Raw genomic sequence first — 22963 nt, 5'->3', positions numbered from 1 at the left:
AAGTTATTGTTTAATTAATCATCATTTTCTAAGCAAAAATACAAAAAAATTTGATCATTCCAGTTGTTAGGATTTGATGTTTTTCTTGGTATTTTATAGTTATTTCAATATTTCAGGGTTTTGAACTTTTGATCAAACACATTTAATGATATTACCTGGCACTGTGGGATATTGTTATGGGTATTCAATGACTAATTTTTTTGGTCTGAAAAACATCAGAAAGAAATCAAGAACTTAATCTGCAGGATGACTCAGAAAATTTGGATTCACACAAAGATCAGACTAAACCAAAAAAAGCTGGAAAGTTTTTAGGAATTTATTTTCTCACTACCTTCTCCTGCTACAGACTTTGACAGTTTAACGGTCATGAAAATGAGAGCTGGTTTAGGATTCTCCGATTCATTTCGTTTATCCCTGCTACATGCAATCTTTCTGCAGAATTTAGACTGGGGCACAAAAGTTTTGAAAACAACTTAAAAATGTCAGTAACAGGACACGTAGATAGTAGGATGTAAAGGACTGAGAAAATTGTACAATATGTTTGTACAGCAGAGAACAATCACATACAGCACTCTTTGGTTGACTCAGTATTAGAAATAAATTTAAATATTACATAAATATGACATAAAATAAATTCATCCTAGAATCCTGTATGTACAAATTTACATTAAAGTTCAGAAGAAACAATCCTTTTGCTTAATTTCAGTGTTAACAGTGTATTTCTACCTATAACCTCACAGTCATGCTAGTAACATCTACATCTTATACACTGATCATCACATTGATGAGTAAGTGATTCAAGTCCAAAGAAAAGAGTTTTCAGAATATTCATGAAGAGCTTTAGGCTTCATCGATCACATCACAGGATTATGCATCATGTATCATTTAAGTAACAATAGACTTTTTTTCATATCCAAGTTGAGAGACATGCGTTCTCCCTGTAAGCTATGAAACTGCAGTGTGTATATACTGGAATGTAATGAGATGATGACTCAGTGTATAAAATACTGAATATACAGTATGATCATTCTACATGCTATTCATACGACTAATGTAACATTGCTTTGGCTGAAGACACATGCGCTCTCACTGTCACAGTCGAGTGTTTCTGTCAGGAAAATGTTTGCAGGGTGACCTAATTGTCGTCTCGGAACAAACCTGATCCTTCTGTTCTCACTTACTCAGCTGCTGTGGAGAGCGTCGGCTGGATGTCTTTAACTCAGGTACGTCAAAACACCCGCTGACTCAGTTTTCAGTGTCCGATGAATCCGAGATGTCTGCCAGTCGCGCCTGCCTCTTGCGTACGTTCCAGTGCAGGCACTGAGCCAGGCTTTCAAACCAGTCGTACACCAGGTCATGGCAACAGATAGATGGCACGGGGTAACAAGATGTAGTGATTTTGATGCTGTTGGGAGGGAAACAGAAGGCAAATTAATCCTAATCCTAAAATGAGGAAAAAGAGAGATCTGGACACGCCAGCAGATAATGACAGTGAATGAACTTCACCAGTCTCCATGCTGGATCTCCTGTCTCTTCCTGCCATCAAACGACACCCAGGCAGTGTTTCTGGCATCTGGAGACAAAGTGATCTGTTGTAGGAGAGAAGAGGACAGAATGCTAGCCTCTACTTTGGCACAGTGGTGTTTTGAACTAGAGGCTCATCTCAGCATGTTAACATGGTCACAATGACAATGCTAACAGTCTGGTGTTTAGCAGGTGTAATGTTTACCATGATCACCATATTAATCTAGCATGCTAGCATGCTAATATTTCCTAATTCACAGTAAACACAAAGTAGAGATGAGGCTGATGGGGAATGAGGGAAGGTTATTAATTTTGCAGATATTGGATAAATCAAAATTCTGACTTGATGATGGTGCCAGATGAAAAGTTAAAGGTTTACCAAAGTGATTAGTATTAATCTTAAGGGGTGACTGGAATATTTGTACCAAATTTCATGAAAATTCATCCAAACTTGCATTAGAGGAAAAGTCAGTCAGATTCAACCTCTGCGAACATGAACTTCTACAAGTTTTCACAGCAATCCATCCAACAGTTGTTGAGATATTTCAGTCTGGACCAAAGCAGTGCACTGACTCACTGACATTACCATCCCTAGAGCCATGTCACTAGCATGGCTAAAAAGTGGCAAGTTAATTTGATAGAAGAGCATGTATGCTCAAAATACTAGTAGTTTTCATTAATGATGCTAACAGAAGTTTACCTCATTAATATGCAAATGTATGCAGCAAGGCAAAATCTAATCATATTATCTACTCCATATGGAGTACCAGTGGGATAAGTGTGAAGTTTCTACTTCAGTTATTGAGTTGACAACAGTGTGTCTACAGAGCCACAGATGCCAGCATGATGACATACTGTCCTGTTTATCATGTACCATGGTAGAGGGACATGAAAGTGCCGTCCCTTTAGGTCGTTTGTTAGTGAACTGTAAAGAGGTCAGCATCAATTAGGGAGCAGAGACCTTGAATACTGTACCTCAGAAGAATAAACACATATGCTACTGTAGTGAAATATCAACAGGGACTGAAGGACACTGCCCTTCAGAAGTGAGAGGACCATTTTAGAATTTCAGATAGTCAACAGGTGAGCGTTTGCCAGGTGTGCATGAAGGGACTGCTGTTTACGTTACAGTGAGACATTACCATGAGCTCCACCCCAGCAGGGACAACGATCGGCCTGAAAGAGAGCGAGTGTGGGCAGATGGGGGTGACCATGATGGCGGGCACATTGGGGTGGATCATTGATGCTCCTGCTGCAGCCGCGTATGCTGTGCTGCCTGTAGGTGTGGACACAATCACACCTGGAGGACAGAGACAGGGAGGCGGTTCACCATGTTGATCTACCATATTTGATTCATTTGTATAATACTTTGTGTCTCCATGTTACACATTGTGACCCCATTGCAAAAAAGTGACATCAAATGGCAGGGGACAGGTGTATGTCTGTCCTCACCGTCTCCCTGCACTGAGGTGATGAGTCGTCCATCGAGGTATAAGTCGACATTGGACAGGTAAGAAGACGGGCCTCGATCCACCACCACCTCATTCAACACCTGTATAACACACAGACCGTGGTTAACATTATTAGAAAATATCTTAATGACTTAAGTCTTCCAATGTGATGTTTCAATAGTTTTTAACACTGGATCGGTCAATAAATCAAAATGGTGAAATATATTCATGTCAATTTTGAAGAAAGTCTAAATCCTGTTTGGGAACATTAAGGCTTTGTACTGGCAAAGTGAAACTCATGATCACTGACTTCTGACCACAGAAATCAAATAAGTTACAGCAGTGCCATCTATAGACCGAATACCATAAATGTTTTCATGTGTTTATGTATTTATATAGTATAACATGCAAAAATGTACATTTAGGATTCTAAACACAGGAAAATGGACACAAAAAAAAATATATATATATATATATATGAATGGCTTTTGTTCAAGGTTCAGAAAATATATGTTTTGTGCCAACTATGACACAGACTGAATGAAAAGTACAGAAGGAGGGCTATGAAAGTTAAAAATGGTGAAAAATCTTTTCATGTAGAAATGGGTGGTGATATACTGATCTTGAAATCAGTACAAGCCCAAGAAACTAAATTAAATGTAAAGTGTTTTATAAATATCCACATGGTGGCGCAATCTACACCAAAAACTAAATCAGTTTGTCCTTGGTCCATGGCCTAAATATGCACCAAAATTTCACTGGAATATCTTAATTACTTTTTGAGACATCCAGCGAACAAACAAGCAAGTAAAGTTATTAAAAACAAAACGACAACTATACTGCCTTTAATGTGATGCGGAATAACTTGACATAACTGTGCAGCCACCAGACACTGAACAACTAGATTCGGATGTATATCCTCACAACATCCATCCTCACAAAAGGTCATTCTTCAATATGTAATTCCCTTTCATAGACAGTAAATGTGAGAGTAAATTTCATCAATGCAGTTCAATAACAATAATATATCAGCCAGCCGCAGACCCAAGTACAATCCCACATTATATGAGGAAACTACAAGCAGAGAAAAATGCTAGTGTGCAGACAGGCAGCGTACAGATCATGTTCCCCACTTCAGTCAGTCACACAAAATACTGCGGCGCTGAGCAGTGATGTCTGGCAGATGTACTGACGTCAGTTGAGCACAACGCAAACATCCTGCTGGTGGACACAGCAGACGTGATGTAATGTGAGGTCAAAATCTGGTTGAAAGACCAGAACAATCCATCACTGTCTTTTATCGATGAGACGAAAAGCCCCAGAGAGAGAGGAAAGAGCTGTACTGAAAATGACAAACTACCGCACTCTGTGTCTGTGTGTGTGTGTGTGTGTGTGTGTGTGTGTGTGTGTGTGACTGCAGCAGTGTGGCACGTTGTTTAGTTAGAGTGTGTCAGACCGAAAGCGTCAGAGCTCATTAAATACTGACTGCACTGTAGACGCCATGGTCTCCATGGCAACTGGCTCAACAGAACTTCACAACATCCGACTTTCTCTCCCATATCAACTTTATTATGACTGTCGCCATGGCAACCCAGCTGATGTTCGCGCTTGCTGAGCTGTACACATGTACGCACACACAAACACACCTGGGATGAAACACACACACCATCATCTTTATGGAGCTTACAGCATCATTTGAAGCATGTGATGATCAGGAATTAATAAAGACGACAAAATGCAGTCACACCAGCTCTTTTTTTTTTACCAAATATTTCCATGAACTATGGAACCAGAGGAATTAAAGTTCCCTTTACACACCCTTGTTTGCATTTCCACTGCATCTGCAGAACATTTAGACAAATTAGTCCAATAAAAAGAAATGACAGTATTTGGGATGCAACTTTCACACAAAAGGAAACAACAGTCAGTATTCTGTGTTGTACTGTTGTGCGAGTGGATTGAATGCAAAGAAAGCATGCAGAGCTGGAAAAGGAGAGTGTCTGATACAAAGTGGACAATCTGCTGAGTGACTTGAGGTTATTTATCTGCTTTAGTAAATACCTGACTTTATTCTGTTTTTTTTTTTTCCCCCCCCAACTACTTATATTTCTTACTTCTTAAATGAATTTTTAGCTACTTTCACCCCCTCCACATCACCTGACATTTTGACTGCTTCCATCTCTTTGTCTTCAGCTGACATTTGAACTAATTTCAGTTCTAACACTTCAGCTGACACTTCAAACTCTCTCAGATCTCTGATCTTCACCTTTGAACTACAAAAAAAAATGTCTTCAGCTCTTCTAACTCACAAATTTCACGGTTCCTACACTGTGAACATCTGCTTTCAGTCGACATCATTTTTCAGTTTATAAATCTTATAGGTCTTTTAGCACTTCCACCAACATTTCATCTTAATTTATCACATACACTTAAATTGATGTCAACTTCTTTCAGCATTTTAATCACTGTAAGTGCCATTTCAGCTGGCTTTAGTATTTGTAATTGAATTTCAACTATTCCAAAAGTCCCAACTACAAAATTTCAGCATAAATTGTTTTCAGAAAATGTAGCTTCTTTTAGTTTCTTTCCTCTTTCATATGTAACTGCAATGAAACAATCAGCAAATTTGTTTCTCTGGTTCACTCACACTCGCAACACATTCTCACATACACTCTCTCTTTATCTCTCTGCGAAGCTGAGAACATAAATTTGTTTTTAACAAACTAGTTGACACAATACGGTAGTACATAGTGCTACCGTATTGTGTGAATAAAGCTGTACACAGCTTGTAGCAGCCATGGGTTTGTTTTTTAACCAATCAGCGAAATTCAGCACCACAGTCTCCGACCTAATAGTTTGTGGGTCATCAGAAAGTACTGCCTCAGAGCAGGACGTGGTTCCCAAATTTCTAAAAATGCAACCGAGTCCCAGGTAAAGTTCCTGGAGTGGAGACTGACTGCTATCTGTGTTTTAATCTGGTTTGTCTATTTTTCATCTTAACAAGCACTTTTCTGTTGACCTCTCAACTATTATCCAAACTATTAGCATATGACTTCTATTACACTTCAACAACAAAGAACTAAACTCTCAAGGACTTTGAAACTGAAACATCTACCCTACCAAGCTTATTTGATGTAAGTAATATGTCCAGTGGCTTATTGGCCCACTGATCTCCATCTGGACATCTTTGTCCTCACCTGGAGCTGCAGGGTGACCTTGCCTGCCTCACTGTTAGTGTGTCCGTGAGGAAGGAGTCCGTTGTGCTCTGGTTGCTGCTGCGGGGGCTCTTGGTTGTACGGCTGCTGGCCTGTTCTCTGAAGCATGTCCTTCACCACCTTCACCTTCAGACGACTGCGCAGAGTGATGGCTGCGTTACCTGAAAACCCACATGCAGATGGACAAGTTAACACAAAAGTGAAGATGATGTTTCTAGGTCTAACCTCTCAGGAGAGAATGAGTTTGAAGATTACACAGATTTAGTTTTTACATTCACACACAAATGACAACAACAGGAAACATTAAACCAGTATTTCATATAAAGCTGCAATCTACCTTCAAATACTTTGGCCACTTCAGTCTTGTATGACTCAAACTTGAAGGGCGTCAGGAAACCCAGAGAACCGAGGTGAAACGCCATAACTGGAGGAACGCTGCCCTACAGAAGAGAACAAACCTCAGTGTGACTGGCTCTGCTGGATTCACCCTTCACAAAACCATCAGCATCTCAACACCTGAAATCATCTGTTTACCAAACTATATAAAGCACATGATATACATTTGGTCTTATTAAAAGACTTCGAATAACATACTTTTCTTTAAAATCTGTGATGGTACATCTTATAGAAATTCATTTATGAGAGAGCTTATTAACAACAATAATACAGTAAACAAAATATTCAGGATACAGAGTCACAGAAAGTGTCATTTAAAAGTTCAGCAATCTGACAACGTCACATAGGTGACAATAGTTTTATTACCACTACAAAACACAAAATATTCTGATGAGTTTCACAGAATTTCCTGTCTCGAAACATCATCTGACTGCCTGTAACTCCACCTGCTTCACAAGACCAGGGTTCTCGTAAAAGTTAAAATGAGAAACTGAAAAATACGATTTCCATTTTACTTTTTTCGAAAAGAAAAAGGTAAAAGCAAGAAAGTAAACCTACACCACATTAAAATCAAAATACAGTGCATCCAGAAAGTATTCACACCCCTTCCCTTTCCCCACATTTTGTTATGTTAAAGCCTTATTCCAGATCTGTGCCTCGATACAATCCTGTCTCAGCGATCTACAGACAATTCCTTTGACTTCATGGCTTGGTTTCTACTCTGACATGCACTGTAGACAGGTGTGTGCCTTCCCAAATCATGTCCAATCAACTGAATTTACTACAGGTGGACTCCAATCTAGTTGTAGAAACATCTCAAGGATGATCAGTGGAAACAGGATGCACCTGAGTTCACTTTTGAGTGTCATAGCAAAGGGTGTGAATACTTATGTACATGCAATATTTCAGTTTTTTATTTTTAATAAATTTGCAAGAATTTCTAAAAAAGCTTTTTCGCTTTGTCATTAAGGGGTATTGTGTGTAGATTGATGAGGAAAAAAAAGGAATTTAATCCATTTTGGATTAAGGCTGTAACATAACAAAATGTGGGGAAAGTATTAATACTTTCCGGATGCACTGTACATGTTAATCGCAGATTTGACAGTATAAAAAATCTAGTATAAAATGTTCTCAAGAAAATCTGAGATCAGCTTGGGCGTAGTGATGAACCAACAGCAGTGTGATCTGTACCTGGAAAAGAGAGGAGGCATAGAGCAGAGTCCCATCTCCACCAAGACAGATGATCAGGTCTATGCAGTCAGAGATATCATCATAACCTGCAGGTGGACAAAAAACATTGCTATTACACCACTTACAAAATTCAATAACTTAATTCAAACCGTAGCAGTAAAACAGCCACTTTTTTCCTCTGTCAAAAGCCAAAAGAGAGAAAATGTCCTGAAAGCTCTCTGTGGGAACACCTGATGACTTGGCCAACTTTGAAGATTGCTGAGAAAACAGTCACCATATGTGGCCACTAATTCATCCAAAAAGATCAAATATACCAGGAGACAGGAAAATAGGTTTTGAAGAAACTTGTTCTCTCTCCAGGAGCATTTTTTTGTTTCACTCTTCAAGCTATTATTTGAAAACAACTTCAAATACGGTTATTTTGCAAAACAATGGATACTACATAAGAAAAGACAGTTTTAACATATTTTCCTTTTTTAATGTGATCTAAACTGAATTTTGGCAGAAGAAATGAAAAATAATAAGGTACATTTATTTCAGGACTGTAATCAAGTACAAGAAAGGATGTACTGGTATCTTTCTTCAGCATTCTCTTTTTGTGAGACCTTGTTTTACTCCTTTCTGGCAACACTACATTCCCCTCACAGATTTTGTGACCGGTTATTTTGCAAAATAAGTTATATATGTAAAACTATGATCTTTTAAAGAATTAAATAATGCTGTTCTTTGCTGACAAGTTGCCAATTTCACAATATCAATTTGAAAGGTAATGATATGTCACTGCTGAGCTCCCCAAAAAATATTTATTATTGGTGGTTTAAAGGTAGAGTGAGCGATTCTAATTCAACATACTTTTTGTGAAATTCAGTGAATATCTCGTGGTCTGCTAGTTGTTCGTTCTGTGTGTGAGCTGAAAAAAATCCAGTGTTCCCACGCAGCCCTGGCTCTGTAAATGTTTTATGTCATATTTGTCCATACAACATGCAAAAGATTTTATAGTCAGACATAAAAACACAAGTTTGCAAACACAGTGGATTTTTTTAAAATTAATGCACAATTCAAAATGCTATGCTAGGTAATGTTACCTTTCTTGTTACCTTAGCTACAAAACTCTCTGTCCTCTCTTTAGTCACTGTAGTTTTGTAAAAAACAATCTAAACAACCGACTCTCTTTGTGATGCGTTTGGGATGCTGAGTTTGTGTGCATGTCGCATGTTTGGTGAAATTTTATATTATATGGTTTGTTTTGCTTCAGCTATGAGAAAGAGTATCCACTTCCACGCCATATAAGATGCTCTGGATTCTGCCACTGTGTTGTTGCCTTGGCAATGCACATCCATGAATTTGGGGGCAGAGCTTCTGAAAGACCACTGTCTTTCTCAAGATTCACTTACTCCACATGAAAGTAAAACTGTGTACATAACAGCATATTTTACATCATAGTATCATAGTATTTTTATTTTCATCCAAGTAAAGGATAATATTGCTTGTTCCTCTACTGATCGAGTTTATGTAACTTATATTTTTGTCTTTATTGTGAAAGAGATGGTAGGACACACAGGACTCTCACCCTCCCTGAAGGTGCAGAGCTGATTGCGTATGGAGCCAAAGGCCTCATCCTTTGACAGCGTTGCATCATCTGCAACCCTGCGTTCCACGTACACCATCATCTGCTTCTCCTGATACACAAAGACATGCTTTAGTGACTTCAGCCAAAACACACACAGACAACTCTCAAAGGAGTGCTTTCCAAAATAAAGTTGAGCATATGCCAAACATGTGTAGTTTAAAATGACAGTTTTTGTATAGAATGCAAATATGAGTGTTTATTGGCCACATGTGGTTGTCATAACTGCATTTTACCAGACTGTAACTTTCACCGACATGTCTGGGCCATTTCCTGCGTTCTACCACAGTGCACAATCTGTTCTTTGACACAGAATAGGGTTAATGTAAGAAGGTGCATTATGAAAGGTACAAAATGTTCACCGAATGTAAACCAAGAGTTGTGCCTGGTATTGCCCTCAAATTGACGGAGACGGTAGAAGAACACAGGAAAAAAACAAAATCTAAATCTGTAATGTTTTCTGATGCAGTAAAAAGCTTGTAAACATCAGTTATGAGTGTAAACATGTAAACATGGGAAGAGACAGACCTATATTTTGAATGATGATTGAGAAACACAAAACGCACTTTTTCCATCAACAACTCAAACTTAAATTATCTATGTGAATACACCTCATATTTACATTATTAAAAAATCAGATTTCAATCAGATTTGGCCTTTGAGTGGAAAATTTTAAGTAACGTTTCACAAGTTAAACTGAAAAGTCTGCACACCATGACTTATGCAAAAAATATTATTAACGCACACATATTCAGGCCAAACCCTCTGCCAAACCCTCGGTGTGATAATTGTTAGATATCAGACCACACACAGCTGGCGGTAACATATAGGCATTAGACTGATTAGTCAACAAGATACATCTGCCTCCTCACACAATAACTTCAGAAAACCTTCATATTCTAAAACATTTAAAATATCAACCGTACAGTAAATCAAATACTGTACCTCCACTAGAAACCTGCAGAGCTCTTTGAAAGGTTCAACCAAGCTCTCATCTCTAATTTTCCTGATGACAAGCACATTGACTGGAGGTTTATTCCAGGTGAGCCGCTGGCTGGCTGGGTCCTGGATGTGCCTGGAAGAAACAAACAAACACAAAATGAATAAATAAACAAATACAAGCACATAAATGTAGATACATACACCATCACTGTCTGAAAAAGACACGTTAGATACACTGAGATAGAGAGAACAGAATAGGTCAAAAAGGTGGAACAGACATTATGTAGACTGTGTAGACTAACTGTTACATAAACACAATGTCTTGGGACTTTAGCTTAGTTTGTTGGATCCTGACAGTTAAGTCAAATGCCACCATGATACCATGTCTTACCTCTCAACCATGTCTTGTGTCTTCTCAATAAAATGAAGCTTACCCTACACTGTACTAACAGCTGAAGTCATTCATTAACTGTTATGACACTTTGATGCAACCTCTGTGTGAGTGAGGTCCAAATTTCAAACATGATAATACAAAAAAAAACAATCTCCCTTTCTCTACTTTACCATTTGTCTCTCTCCTTTGTGTGGTGGATGACAGGCATTTTGTAGATAGTTTTGTCGGTGGATGTTTTCAGATCAAGCTCAAGCTCAGAAATCAGCTGAAAATAAGCATCTGTGGTCTGTTCAGTGAGCCGTCCCATTGCATGTAACATCCAATAACAGCTTTCGTATTTTATCTTATCTCAAGATAACAAGGTTACACAAGCTATTCTGTGTCAATATCCCCAAAAAACTGAGTATACTCTCACCAGTTTGTACACACAAAGTTCGACTCATTCAGCACCCTCATGCTTACATGACTGAAGTTGGGTTGGGAAGAATACAAGCTTTGGGTCCGAAGTGAGTGGCTGGATATGGTCCATGTAGAAAGTGTGCTCTCCTGTGAGGAGGGGAAAAAAAGAGGAGTCAAGACTCTATCACTTCAGGTCCTAGGCAGCAGAGTTGTGCCAGTGGCATGGCAGACCACCTGGCAACCTGCAGTGCAAACCTTTTAGGTGAGCTTTCCGCTGTGTCGCTCGTTGACCCAGAGGGCTCCAAGTGCTCGTGTTGGCCTGGCAACCTCCGCCGCTCGATCTCCCAGAGCAGCTGTTCATGACCATCCCCCCGTCGCTGCGACCTCTTCCCTTCCCGCCGTCTCCTTGGTGACTTAGATGGGTGCCCCCTGTGCTTGGAGGGCCTGGCTGACTCTGACAGCTGACCAGGGGGGCCTGAGGGTCGTGCCATACCAATGTCCGGCACTGCAAGGGGCCCCATGGATGGACTGGTCTCTGAATTGTCCATTCTGCAAGGAAGCAAAGCAGAAACACCTATTAAAGACTTTTAACCAATTTAAGAAAAAGAAAAAATCTACAGGATGATTCTATGCATAATTGAAAAAAAACTACAGCAAACAGGCTATATTGTTCTCACTATATGGTATGTTACAAAACACTGTAACTCAAACAGGGCTGCAACTAATGATTATTTTCATTATTGATTAATCTGTCACTATTAATTAAGATTAGATTAATTGACTAGTCATTTGGACTACAATATGTAAGAAAATGGCAAAAATGTGAAAAATGCCCTTTACAATTTCCTAAAGGAGATGACTTCTTTAGATGTCATGTCTTGTCAGACTAACATTCAAAACCCCAGAAATATTCAGTTTACTGTCACAGACGACTAAAGAGACCAGAAAATTTAAGAAGCTGAAACCAGAGCATCTTGACTCAATTATCTAAATAGTGGCCGATTAACTTTCTGTTGACCGACAAATCATTGCAGCTGTATACAAATTTGAAATTAACTAAGTAATCTAACCTGAATCAATCAGCAACCTGACCTACACTCACTTGTCAGTTTACTACCAACAAATGTTTAAAACTCACGCAGTCTAATACAACAGTCCTGCAATAAATCCTCCTTCATAAAGGTTGTAATGTTCTGTTTTTATTTGAGATTATACTGTACTGTTTTATTAGACTGTACTAGTTTGCTTTGTATTAGCTAGGTGAACCTTATGACCCTAACTAAATTAGAGTAAATCATGCCAATGTAACGGCTGAAGTTTCAAAGTTAAGGTCAAATTCATTTTTTCTGCCTTGTAATGATCAGCAGTGACATGGAGTGAGATAAGTGTCTTTGTATAACACATTACTCGTAGGTAAGAAGGAGCTAAATGACCTAAAAACGAGAGAATAACAGAAGTGATTTTATCAGTCTGTCAGTCCCAGCTCTGAAAACCGTTCATTTGTTGACAGCTAATGTTACCTAGCAATAGCTAAAGAGCTAACCGCTGTGAATTCACTGTGAACTGAACGAAACGAAGCCTTACTGTATTACAAAGACGTAAACATGCTCATATCGGCACTAGACGTTGTCAACACCGTGTTTAAAGACAAACACTGTCGTTAAAGTGAACTATTACAAAACCATACATGACCGGGGGAGGTGATGTTTCCGTTGTGTTGGTTCAGGGGTGTCACTGTGCGCAGATCTCTGCGCAGGACCGGTGCTCAGCTAAAGGCACAGCACCATGTTTGACCCCGGTGGTCAGATACAGAATTACACCCAGAGTGTGACCAGCATTCCGGGATGAAAGCAGTGGTGAAAAAGTCAAAACAACACTTTCTAGGCACTATAGTTTTGCTGAATAAGGTGAAATACTAAATTACTAAATATTAAAATACTAACCAGTTCCAATTGGTACTTAGGTGTAGTGGAAAAAAAAACTATGGTCAGATTAGGCCCCTTTTCACACTAACATTAACTCATTGTGTAAAAACGCAGGGAAAACAAAATGCAAACATACAATGTATAGTATGGTAAATATCGTTTATCTCTAACACCCTAACTTGCTTAACTAGCACTTACACTTTTGGTAAGTGAGTACAGTATACAGTAGTATACACAGAACATAATATGCATACATGACACAATAAAATCTACTATACAGTATGTACATAGTAAAATAAAATACAACAAAAAATATACATGTAGAATACAGTTAGGATGGTGCAATGCTGGAGTGAAATCTAATATTATTACAGTATAGGAATACTGTACGGCTGCAACCAACAAGTATTTCATCATCAATACAGTATATCTGTCATGTTACCATATAGGAAGTGCTCTGCTTAACTAACAAGTGTTGTTTCTATTATTTTGTCTACCCCATTTTTATCAGTGAGGGTATAACAGACATACCTCTTTGTATAATGTAATAGAGTTCAACAACATCACAAACCACATCCTCCAGAACAATCACAAAGTTGAATCAACACCTCTCTGAAATAAAAACCTTCATGAAAGAAGATTTACTGCAGGACTGTTGTCTTAGACTGCATTATTTATTGCTCAGTGTTCCTAATAAACTGACAATTGAGTGTATGTCTGAACTACAATTACTGCACACATTTACATTGAATATAAATACCAACAATGAAACCAAAGCTTGTCTGCACTTGTTTAAACCCATCTCCATGTTGCAAGCCGTTGGGGAAAGTTTACCTTCATACCTCACTGACACAAAGGCAGTTTTCAGATGGAGTTTTGTAAAGTTTAGGCAGCAAAATTAGCTGGTTAGGTTTTAGTAAAAGATCATAGTTTACATGGCATCAACCTGGCAGAAAGCCCTGAGGGAAAACTGCTCCCATGTGCAAACAGCAACATATCAACTTCCTTGTTCAGAGCTGATGCATTCAACTTATTAACCTTGGTCAAACCATGACTTCTAAACAAAAGCTTTTTGTTTCACTGAAGCTGGAGCCAGCAGTAACTTCCAAGAGGGAACAGATAATATCAGATGACTACATTCATACAGGTAATTTATCCAAAGCTAACTAATTGTTGCATGTGTTTTCTTAGTACTGCCTGTCTTATGTTGTTAAGTTTTGTACTCAAAATGTTGCAAAAGTCTTTGCTGCACTGCAACACATTCTTAATTCATTTTCTTTAAGTAACTGCATAATTCTGTCTGTGATAATTCCACTTTAACAGTTTGTAATCTGAGACTTTTCTTTTGTTAATATTTGGTCAGTGTCAACTTCCTGGTGAGCCCAGGCAGCTCTAAGAGCCTCTGTTAACGGTTTGTTGATAATAGAGCAGCAGAATCTGCAGCAGAGGCAGAGGTGTAGTGCACTATGACTTAAACATCAATCCAATTAGGAAACAGAAAAAGAGTGAATTAATAATAACAGCTCAGAACAGCTCAGTTATTAATGCATCAGACACAGACAATGATCTCCTATCTGCTATAGAGAGAGAGAGAGAGAGAGAGTACAACAGTACTGGGACTTTTAACTACATGTATCACTCCGCTTCACAGGTGTTCTGTTAACCATTAATCAGCTTAACATTAATGGCCGTTATTGCCAGTCCAGTTGCGGAACTATTTGTGCAAAACAAATCAAACAAATCATAATCTGTTGTTTCTTATTCAACTAATATGGCGCTCGTAGAACTGTTGTATAAAAGCAATATCACACGAGAGGGAGTGATGTTGTACTGAATATCAGTACAGCTGCGAATCGGTCATAGATACGAGGCTGCACCTTGTCATTATAAATCTGTCCCCCTGTTGCATTAACCTTATCTTAACCTGACTTCTATACGCCCCTCCCATATTTAAAAGCTGGGTGTGTAGCAGGGTAAGTCGTTTTGGCAGCAAATTCCCAACATAGTGACTCTATCACTGTCACTGTGTTGACCTGTGAATCAGTCTGTTCTGTGGGTCAGAGCTCACAGTCAAATCACTTGCAAACTGAATGACAGTATGAAAAAGCTGAAGTCAAACGTTTATGGAGAAATTCTACATAACCGCCCTGAGGCAAGAAAGATGACTGTGCAAGTTTGACCTTCGTGGACTCAAGGCACTCCCCAAATACTCAGCTCAGCTTTAGGTAAGGTTATTTCAGCTGCTTTCACCTCAAACACAGAATGAGACGGTTGAGTTTTCTGTCGGAAGCATTAACTAGAAAAAGGGTTCAAAAAGGGAACAAAAACCTGGTTACTATGGGAAACTGTCTCCATGCAGACACAGGAAATGTTGAAACACGGTATGAGCACTAAAAAAAAGTGTTTTTTCATTATTTTTTGTCAGTGTCACTGTGAGTTTATGTTTGTATTATTTTTCATACAGTTTAAGATGTAGAAACATGGCTGAGCTTAAAATCACTGAGCCAAAAGCACTGGTTTTAGACTAGAACTGCAACAATTAATTGATTAATCAGCTATTCATTTGATAGTAAATTTTTTTGACTATTTATAAAATATGATATATAATCGACATATTCAGGAAAGATTTCGCAGTTTCAGATCAGTTATATAAAGATTGATCACATTAACTATCATATAATAATTGTAATTATTAATAAATAAATGATAAATATTAAATTAGTATTATATAACAATGGTATAAAAATGTCATAGTATATTAACGTAAAAAACATCGTATATTAAGGTATAAACCATATTTTGGTATGAAGATGTCATAAAAATTTCATAGTATAGTAAGGTATAAAACATCATAGTATATTGAGGTATAAAAACATCATAGTATATTTAGGTATAAAAATGTCATAGTATATTAAGGCATAAAAAAGTTATAGTATAGTAAAGTATCTAAATGTCATAAGTTAGAGCAACATGTCTGATTTGAATCTGGTTTGATTTCCCATCATCCACTGTCACTGTATAGATGTCATACTCCAACAGAGGTCCTTCAGTTTAACTGGATGGTGACACACAGCTAACAAGTCACCATAGATTCCTTTATTTTGGACTCTCCAGCACTCTGTCCACTCCGTTGTCAGCCCTGCCAGAATGATTTGTTCCGACCAGCTCCTTAAGATATTTCACAGTGAGTCAACGTGAGTTTGTTTCTTTGTTCTGGAGTGTTTATTACAAAGGGAATACAAAAAACAACCTGTAGAAATCTACAGTGCAGCTACGGACCTCCTCAGTCTGAGGTCAAAGGTCACCTGTGGTTTCCTACAGAGGTGACGAAACAGCAGCAGGATCACGCCGCAAGAAAGTGAAGAAGATTTTGTGTCTTTTTGTTTGAAGGAAGATGAGGATTTGTCCACTGCATGAAAAACATTCACAGGAACAGCAGAAAAAAAAACAATAATATACAGGTGACCATTTGCTTGTATTGCTCACGTCCTATTGGACAGCTAACTATTAGTGGAGTACCCTGATTGGATAAAGGAGAACCGCAAGGACACAAATTCAGCCTCCGGTAGAGAACTACAGAAGAGGATTTAACGTGTGACAGAATGAGATTCATCTTAATTTTCTGAGATTTGATCCAAAAATACAAACTTTAAGATTAACCTCAGAATTTTTTCATGTGGCCCACATCCTCCACCAAAAAGAAAAAAAAATCTAAAAACAAAAAACAAGATTAAAGCATGCTAAATATAAATATGTAACCATGTGATGCATATATTATAATCAACCACATCTGGAATCATCCATCCATCCATTGTCTGTACCACTTATCCTTGTAGGGTAGGTAGGTAGGTTCTCCTTGCTTTTATTCCATAAAGCACTATGTTATACTGTTTGTATGAAAAGTGCTATACAAATAAAGTCTGATTGATAAACTGGCAGACAGATAAATTCACAAGATTTGTATTAAGTTTATTTTAACACTGGCTTTAACACTTTTATCTAAAAATACTGTTTCTCCCTCCAGCAGCATCGACAGAGTCTTCATAATGGTCCGCAGTCGACAGTGCACTTCTGGTTAAAAACACACCATGAACATCTCCATCCCCTCCATCCTGCTCGGTCTGGGATGGAAATGTCTGCTCAACTGGGCGCTGGTGATTCTCCAGAGGAGCCACATCTGCAGAAGCTTTTTGGGGGTTTTCAGTGTGTCCCTGGCGGTCGTAGACACGGCCCTGACCCTCATTTTCACCATCATTCACATCCACAGTGATGGACACCTCGTCCTCTTGGACATGCAGCTGACCAGATATCACATGTGTTTGCTGGTTCAAATCCTCGGACACGTGTACAGCGCTCTGCAGTGGCCCGTTGTGGTCGTGGCTAGTTTGGAGCATTTCTACACCATTTCTCTGCAACCTGCCGCCTCCTGGACAAAATGGATGGTCTGCTCACTTGTAACCATCCTGCTGTGGAACCTGTGCGCTCTCTATGTCTTCCTGTGGTCTGACTTCATTCCTGTCTTGGAGGATGTGTCTCACCAGCAGATGCATCAGTGCTGGGTCTCCCATACCACTGAGATCCCGCAGGTTGTCACGCTGCTCTTCTTGACTCTGGGCTGTGCAGCGTTACATGCTGTTTGCAGCACACGTTTATTAAAAAATCATCCTCTGAAAGACCCAATCACTGACCAAAGTAGAAGTCACTCCAGGAGACGTTTTGTTTACCAAGTCCTGCGTATATTTCTGAACACTTGGGCCCTTTTGCTGATTTTTCTGGCTGTGCTCCTCCTGCTACCTGTGGGAATACCCTCATACCTGGGTCTGAATGTTGCCTGGCTCTGCTTCCTCAACAGCTTTCTGATAGCAGTTGTTTTGTGTGTAGTCTGTCCCGCCTCACCGTCAGCGCAGGGCTTGGCAGCAGCTCCCCCTGACAGCTTCTGTGAGTGGAGGTTTAAATTTAGCTTGGCTGCAGAGGAAACATGACTGCACGAAGCAAATCTAATGTGGGAAACACGTAAGAAGAAATCAAATTAGATGATGAAACATGAATGTCTTGTAGTGAGAAAACAATTTTATTGTGATGATAGCAGTGTGGTTCTGTGGATGGCTGTGTTGGTCGGTCAGTCCACAACTTTGGCCCAGACTGAAATATCTCAACAACTATTGGATGGATTGCCATGAAATTTTCTACAAACATTCTTGATTCCGAGAGAATTAATCCCTCTGACTTTGGTGATCCCTCAATCTTTCCTCTAGCCAGGTCAAGGTTTTCACTTATCTAAGGAAATATCTCTACATTCATGGTTCCCAGACCATGTATCAAAAACTACTGATGAGATTAATTGTAATAAATTTGGCGATCCGTTAAGTTGGATTCAGATTCATTTTTGGCCAGAGAACAGGGCACACTCAAAATGTACAATTATAACAGAATGATGAATGTAGGCATGAAGTAAACCATAAATTACTTTAACAAAGGTCGAATGTTCAGCAAGAACGCAGACACTAGAGTGGGTATTGAGAATCCCAGGTCATCTACTGCTGTTCTAGCAGTATTTTTAAGAATCACCAAAGACGCTTCAAATCATCTGGATGACTGACTTTGTCTGATGAATGGTAAAAAAAATAATTAAAAGAAAGATTTTTAATTCCCCCCCCCCAATACAAAAAGGGGTGTGTCTTCACTTATAAAGATGAAACAGGAGGTATTGTGCTGCCGTGGATACGGTTAAGTTATGCTGTGGGCAACAACTTGAACTCCGAAATATAAAAAAAATATATAAACTGACTAAAGCGTTATTTACCTTATATATTTTCTTTTATATTTTGGAGTATTAAGTATGCAGAAATTGCCTTTAGCAGTTCCTGATTGTTCTGTATCAGTGGATGCACAGATTACTGTCAATGGATTACTTTGATTCTGAACTTAAAAACGTGATGATTCTCAGGCAGGCTCTGCAGTTATGAGCAGTGACTTTTTAATGTTTTATAAGCAGGTTTATTTGCGATGGACATTGGAAATAATGACGTCCTGAGAAAGAATAAGTCACACTGAATGTAAAACTAAGTGGACCATATATGTGTTCAGATTTGCACAGTTAGGTGCAGCCTGCAGAATGTTAAATGTTAAATGTGAAATTAAAAGACAATTTTTATGCTCTGATATTGCAGAATTGTAGAAAACCTATATGGATAAAAAAAAAAAAAAAAATCTATTTTGCAGCAGCAATAGGAAAGACGGAGGGGACACAGAAGACGCAAATTTAGAGCTGCAACTAACAATTATTATTATTGATCCTTATTGATTAATCTGCAGAACAACCTTGTTGGTGCATTAAACTTCAGAAAATAGCTAAAGATACCTGGAAAAGGTTCCCAGATGACTTCTCTAAAAATCTTGTTTAGTGCAGACAATTTAAAAATCCATAAATATTCAGTGGACCCTTATGTAAGAGATAGAAATATGGTAAATAGGCTGGAACCAGAAACTCTTTTTACCCCTGCCCCTGTAATGTGTGGGATTTCATATCACACTGCTGCAAAAGTGTGAATAAGGAAGTTCTAAGGACAATATTAGCATGAGAAGCAGATGAGAAAGGCAAAAGACAACACTGGTTTGACACTACAGAACTTTACTTGAATTTGATCCAAGTTCATTGTCTATACAGGGCATATTTACAAGATCTGAAATCAGGGAAGGGCAAAAACAGAAAAAAAAACAAACACTAGATACAACTGAGGTATTAGCTAAAAGCATTTACAGGTATGTCATTTACTAGTAAATATCAATGATGATAAACAGTTAGAGATGCAGTGTCTTCTGCTTAAAAAACATCTTTTTATATCACAACATGAGGTAGGAGAACAGTGTCTCGATTCATGCAAGAACAAAAGTCTCATCACACTGTAGTATTGGCAACGTAGTATGCAATGGTCATACACAGACACTGCGTTTCATTTTCCAGAACAGCATCGAGGGGGAAGGAGGGTTCTTTTTAGCAAAGCCACAAATATTTTCTTTTCATCTATGACAGGATGTGTAGAAATTAAAACATTATATTCTTAGTAACCAGTGATCTGTGCGATGCAGCCCTACTTCCAACTTCTCCCACACCGGCATAGAATAATTACTGGCTGAAAATTATACACCCAACTACAAAGCAGACCACCTGCAACAGTTCAAAAGTCACCTTGGATTTGTTTACTGGTTTTCTTCAAGTATGGGTCAGTAAATCCTGTATTCAAATGTATTCCTGTGGTAAAGCCCAGCTCCTTTCGCCTTGTTTTACTTGGTTGGGCAAACTGCACACCTGTAAAAATTCTGTACAAAGCATATCCAAGTTCTCATAACACTGCAAAATGCAAAAAGGCCCAGCACGCCATGTTACAAGGGATTTTCTCTCCCCTATCGTTTAGTCCTTTTTTCATTAAGGTGAATGCACAATTAAAGAAGCTAAACATCGCCCCCTTGTGTATAAAATGCAAATTACACAAAGTAAAATTACAGATTTTCATTAGGTCTATCTGCTAATGTGATGAATTAAAATGATTCTTTTTTGTTCTGCTGAAGAGGTAATTAAGTCAATAAAAACTAATACTGATCATCTTTTGAGTGATGTTAACACATCCAGACGAGGATATATATGATCTCAAATCAGAAAACATACAACTACACATCCAGAGCTACATGAGCAAGTTTTTCTCTTTCCCTTTTCAAAGCTGCTGTGCTTCAGTCAGACGTGGGAGGTCAACACACTCTCTCTCTCTCTTTCTCTCTCTCTCTCTCTCACACACAAATTCACATTATTTCCAAATCAAATTGGGCTACATTTTATGTTTATAATCTGACTCTGACTTTATATTTATCCTCTGAACCAATAATGACATAAAACTTGCACATGTTCAATGTTCATGCATCTCAATAGTTTGTGTTACATGGGGGGAAACTTTTTTTTTTCACAATAAACTGATTGGTAGAGTGGCCCGGTGACACTAAACATAAGGGGCAGAAAACATGCAAAAAAATCATTTTTTTTTCTTTTTTTCCTTTTTGTTCCCAAAATGCATTTTCTTAAACAAATGTTTTCAATTTAGCTCGGGGGGGGGGGGGGTTAACAAAGAGGAAAGCTCATTACATTACAAGTTAAACAGTTCGTCAGGATGAAATCCACAAAAAAAACCAAAAAAACGAATGCATCAGTTCAGAAAGGGGGAAAGTGTGTAACAAAGTATTATTTTCCTATTTTGCCTTTGTCCTGCATCATGTCTCAGTAAACCATGCATTTCACTCCCCCACATCCACTCGACAAAAGTCAAGTTCTGATATCTGCAAAGATAACTTTTTTAAAAAAGAAAGCAAAAAACATTTAGGCCGTCTGAAGCCTTAGTTCTGGTCCAATTTATATAACCTTTTGAAGATTATTCATATAAGAACAGTTAATATATTAATGACTACTGTATTTACAAAGTGAATATAAATCTTTAGTTAATACGTTAAATATTTTCTTTCATAATTTCAATAAAGGTTTAAATGGAACAACAGTAGAGTGTACATTTGCGGCATGGGTTTGATTTAACTGGCTTGCACCTGCACCTGCTTTTATGACTATCAACAAACCACAACTGTACCCTGCCCGGTCTTTAAGGTCTGTTATTGTAAAGGGAAGCTGTGTAAGAAAATCTGCATTGAACAGGATGGAGCACAGTGGAATGTCTATCAATTTGCATTTAGAGCAGATGCATAAAAAAAGCTCAGAGTTTAGCCGAGGCCGATCCCCTACTCTTTTTAAACAATTATTTACACACATACACTCGCTTACAGGGATCTCCTTAGTGGCAATAAAAAGCGTTTTGCCTGGCAACTGACACAATAAAAGTCCTATCTTCCTCTGGCTGGACGTCTGCTCGCTCTCCTGGGCATCTACAAAACACTGCACACCCCCAGCTGATCTGGCACTTGAGATGGATGGACGGGTATGTGAGAGTGAGTGAGTGACGGCGGTTCTGTGGGAGAGGAGGGAGGTTGTGTTGAGAGCTGGGGGATCCTGTACAGTCTCACCCCGAGGGCGGGCAGAGGCCCCCAGACAACAACAGCTGCCCCCATTCTGACGGCACAAAACAAAAAACGCTCCCTCTGTACCCCTGGCGTCCGGGCCACCCAGCCTGCCGCAGGGGAGACTGCACCAGTCCCCTGAGCGCTCCCCTCAATCCTCCCCTCTCTTCCTCTCCCCTGCCCGGTGCTGTTTGTTCAGCCAGGCAGAATAACGTGAAGCAGGGCCCAAACCACCCTGGACTAACTGCTTTCACCTGCGACCCACATCCTTTGACGACACTCTGACAAACAGGGTGGGGATAAAACCGTTTGCTAACAATGAAGTCGAACGATACAAAAAGAAGAAGTCCAGAAAACAGGGACAGACTGGTGCTTTGATCATCTGCTGGGAACGCTGGGGCCATTGTTCTGCCCAAAGCCCTGCACTGCACTGACACACTCGAGTGTGCGCGAGCATGTAAGGATGTCGTATGTATTATGGTAACACAGCACAGCTACAGCACATGCGAGACTCTGCCTTTCTTCTTTCTTAGAAAAGCTACACCGGCTCAACCAGCCCCCGTGTCCAGACACATTCCTTTCCCAGGAGACTCTGGGGGAGGAGAGCACATTAAGTGCATAACACTGCTCGTGAGCTTCTTCATGCCAAGCCTGAAAGAGCACAGTGTTTCCTGTCTAGCCCAAAGTGGGTGAAAACCACAGTGTTAAAGAGTTTCCCAGCAGAGGGCAATGGCGCTAGCGTACAGTGATGGAAGGTGTGAGGTCTCCAGTGGGGGGGGTGGGTGTGTGTGTGTGTGTGTGTGTGTGTGTGTGTGTGTGTGTGTGTGTGTGTGTGTGTGTGTGTGTGT

The 22963-nt window shown here is 39.1% G+C and overlaps 2 protein-coding genes across 7 annotated transcripts; one reads left to right on the top strand and one right to left on the bottom strand.

The window, feature by feature from the left end:
- Nucleotides 1-302: 302 nt before the first annotated feature.
- On the bottom strand, nt 303-12900 carry LOC111231071 (NAD kinase-like). Of its 3 annotated transcripts, none has more exons than XM_022758049.1 (12): nt 12827-12900; nt 11395-11688; nt 11203-11286; nt 10350-10479; nt 9348-9456; nt 7778-7863; nt 6528-6630; nt 6173-6351; nt 2977-3076; nt 2667-2824; nt 1507-1589; nt 303-1405 (listed from the first exon to the last, which is right to left on the bottom strand). In XM_022758049.1, the coding sequence occupies exons 2-12, from the start codon at nt 11685-11687 to the stop codon at nt 1246-1248; spliced, it is 1485 nt and encodes a 494-aa protein (XP_022613770.1). In that variant the 5' UTR covers nt 11688; nt 12827-12900; the 3' UTR covers nt 303-1245. The 3 variants fall into 3 exon arrangements, with proteins under 3 accessions (XP_022613770.1, XP_022613771.1, XP_022613769.1); XM_022758050.1 differs by having other exon boundaries at nt 12832-12867; XM_022758048.1 differs by having other exon boundaries at nt 12724-12838.
- Nucleotides 12901-14089: 1189 nt separating this feature from the next.
- Nucleotides 14090-22819, top strand: gpr160 (G protein-coupled receptor 160). 4 transcript variants are annotated; one of them, XM_022758203.1, is made up of 2 exons: nt 14090-14211; nt 17092-22819. In XM_022758203.1, exon 2 carries the CDS (start codon nt 17153-17155, stop codon nt 18044-18046), a length of 894 nt encoding a protein of 297 aa, XP_022613924.1. In that variant the 5' UTR covers nt 14090-14211; nt 17092-17152; the 3' UTR covers nt 18047-22819. The 4 variants fall into 4 exon arrangements, with proteins under 4 accessions (XP_022613924.1, XP_022613923.1, XP_022613925.1 ...); XM_022758202.1 differs by having other exon boundaries at nt 17089-22819; XM_022758204.1 differs by lacking the exon at nt 14090-14211 and adding an exon at nt 16216-16248.
- The last annotated feature ends 144 nt before the right edge of the window (nt 22820-22963 follow it).

Source organism: Seriola dumerili, unplaced genomic scaffold (assembly GCF_002260705.1).
Source record: "Seriola dumerili isolate Sdu_G_001 unplaced genomic scaffold, Sdu_1.0 BDQW01000291.1, whole genome shotgun sequence".
In the NCBI taxonomy this organism is placed as follows: domain Eukaryota; kingdom Metazoa; phylum Chordata; class Actinopteri; order Carangiformes; family Carangidae; genus Seriola; species Seriola dumerili.
The sequence above is the reverse complement of the archived record's forward strand: the minus strand, read 5'-3'. Positions and strand labels throughout refer to the sequence as shown.

Excerpts from the sequence above, each read along its gene's own strand:
- LOC111231071 (XM_022758049.1), bottom strand. The coding sequence starts at position 11,687 with ATGGACAATTCAGAGACCAGTCCATCCATGGGGCCCCTTGCAGTGCCG. Across the intron at positions 7,864-9,347 it reads GCTCTGCACCTTCAGGGAGG|GTTATGATGATATCTCTGAC; the intron begins GTGAGAGTCCTG and ends GTCCACCTGCAG. Across the intron at positions 6,352-6,527 it reads AGTGGCCAAAGTATTTGAAG|GTAACGCAGCCATCACTCTG; the intron begins GTAGATTGCAGC and ends GTGGGTTTTCAG.
- gpr160 (XM_022758203.1), top strand. The coding sequence starts at position 17,153 with ATGAACATCTCCATCCCCTCCATCCTGCTCGGTCTGGGATGGAAATGT.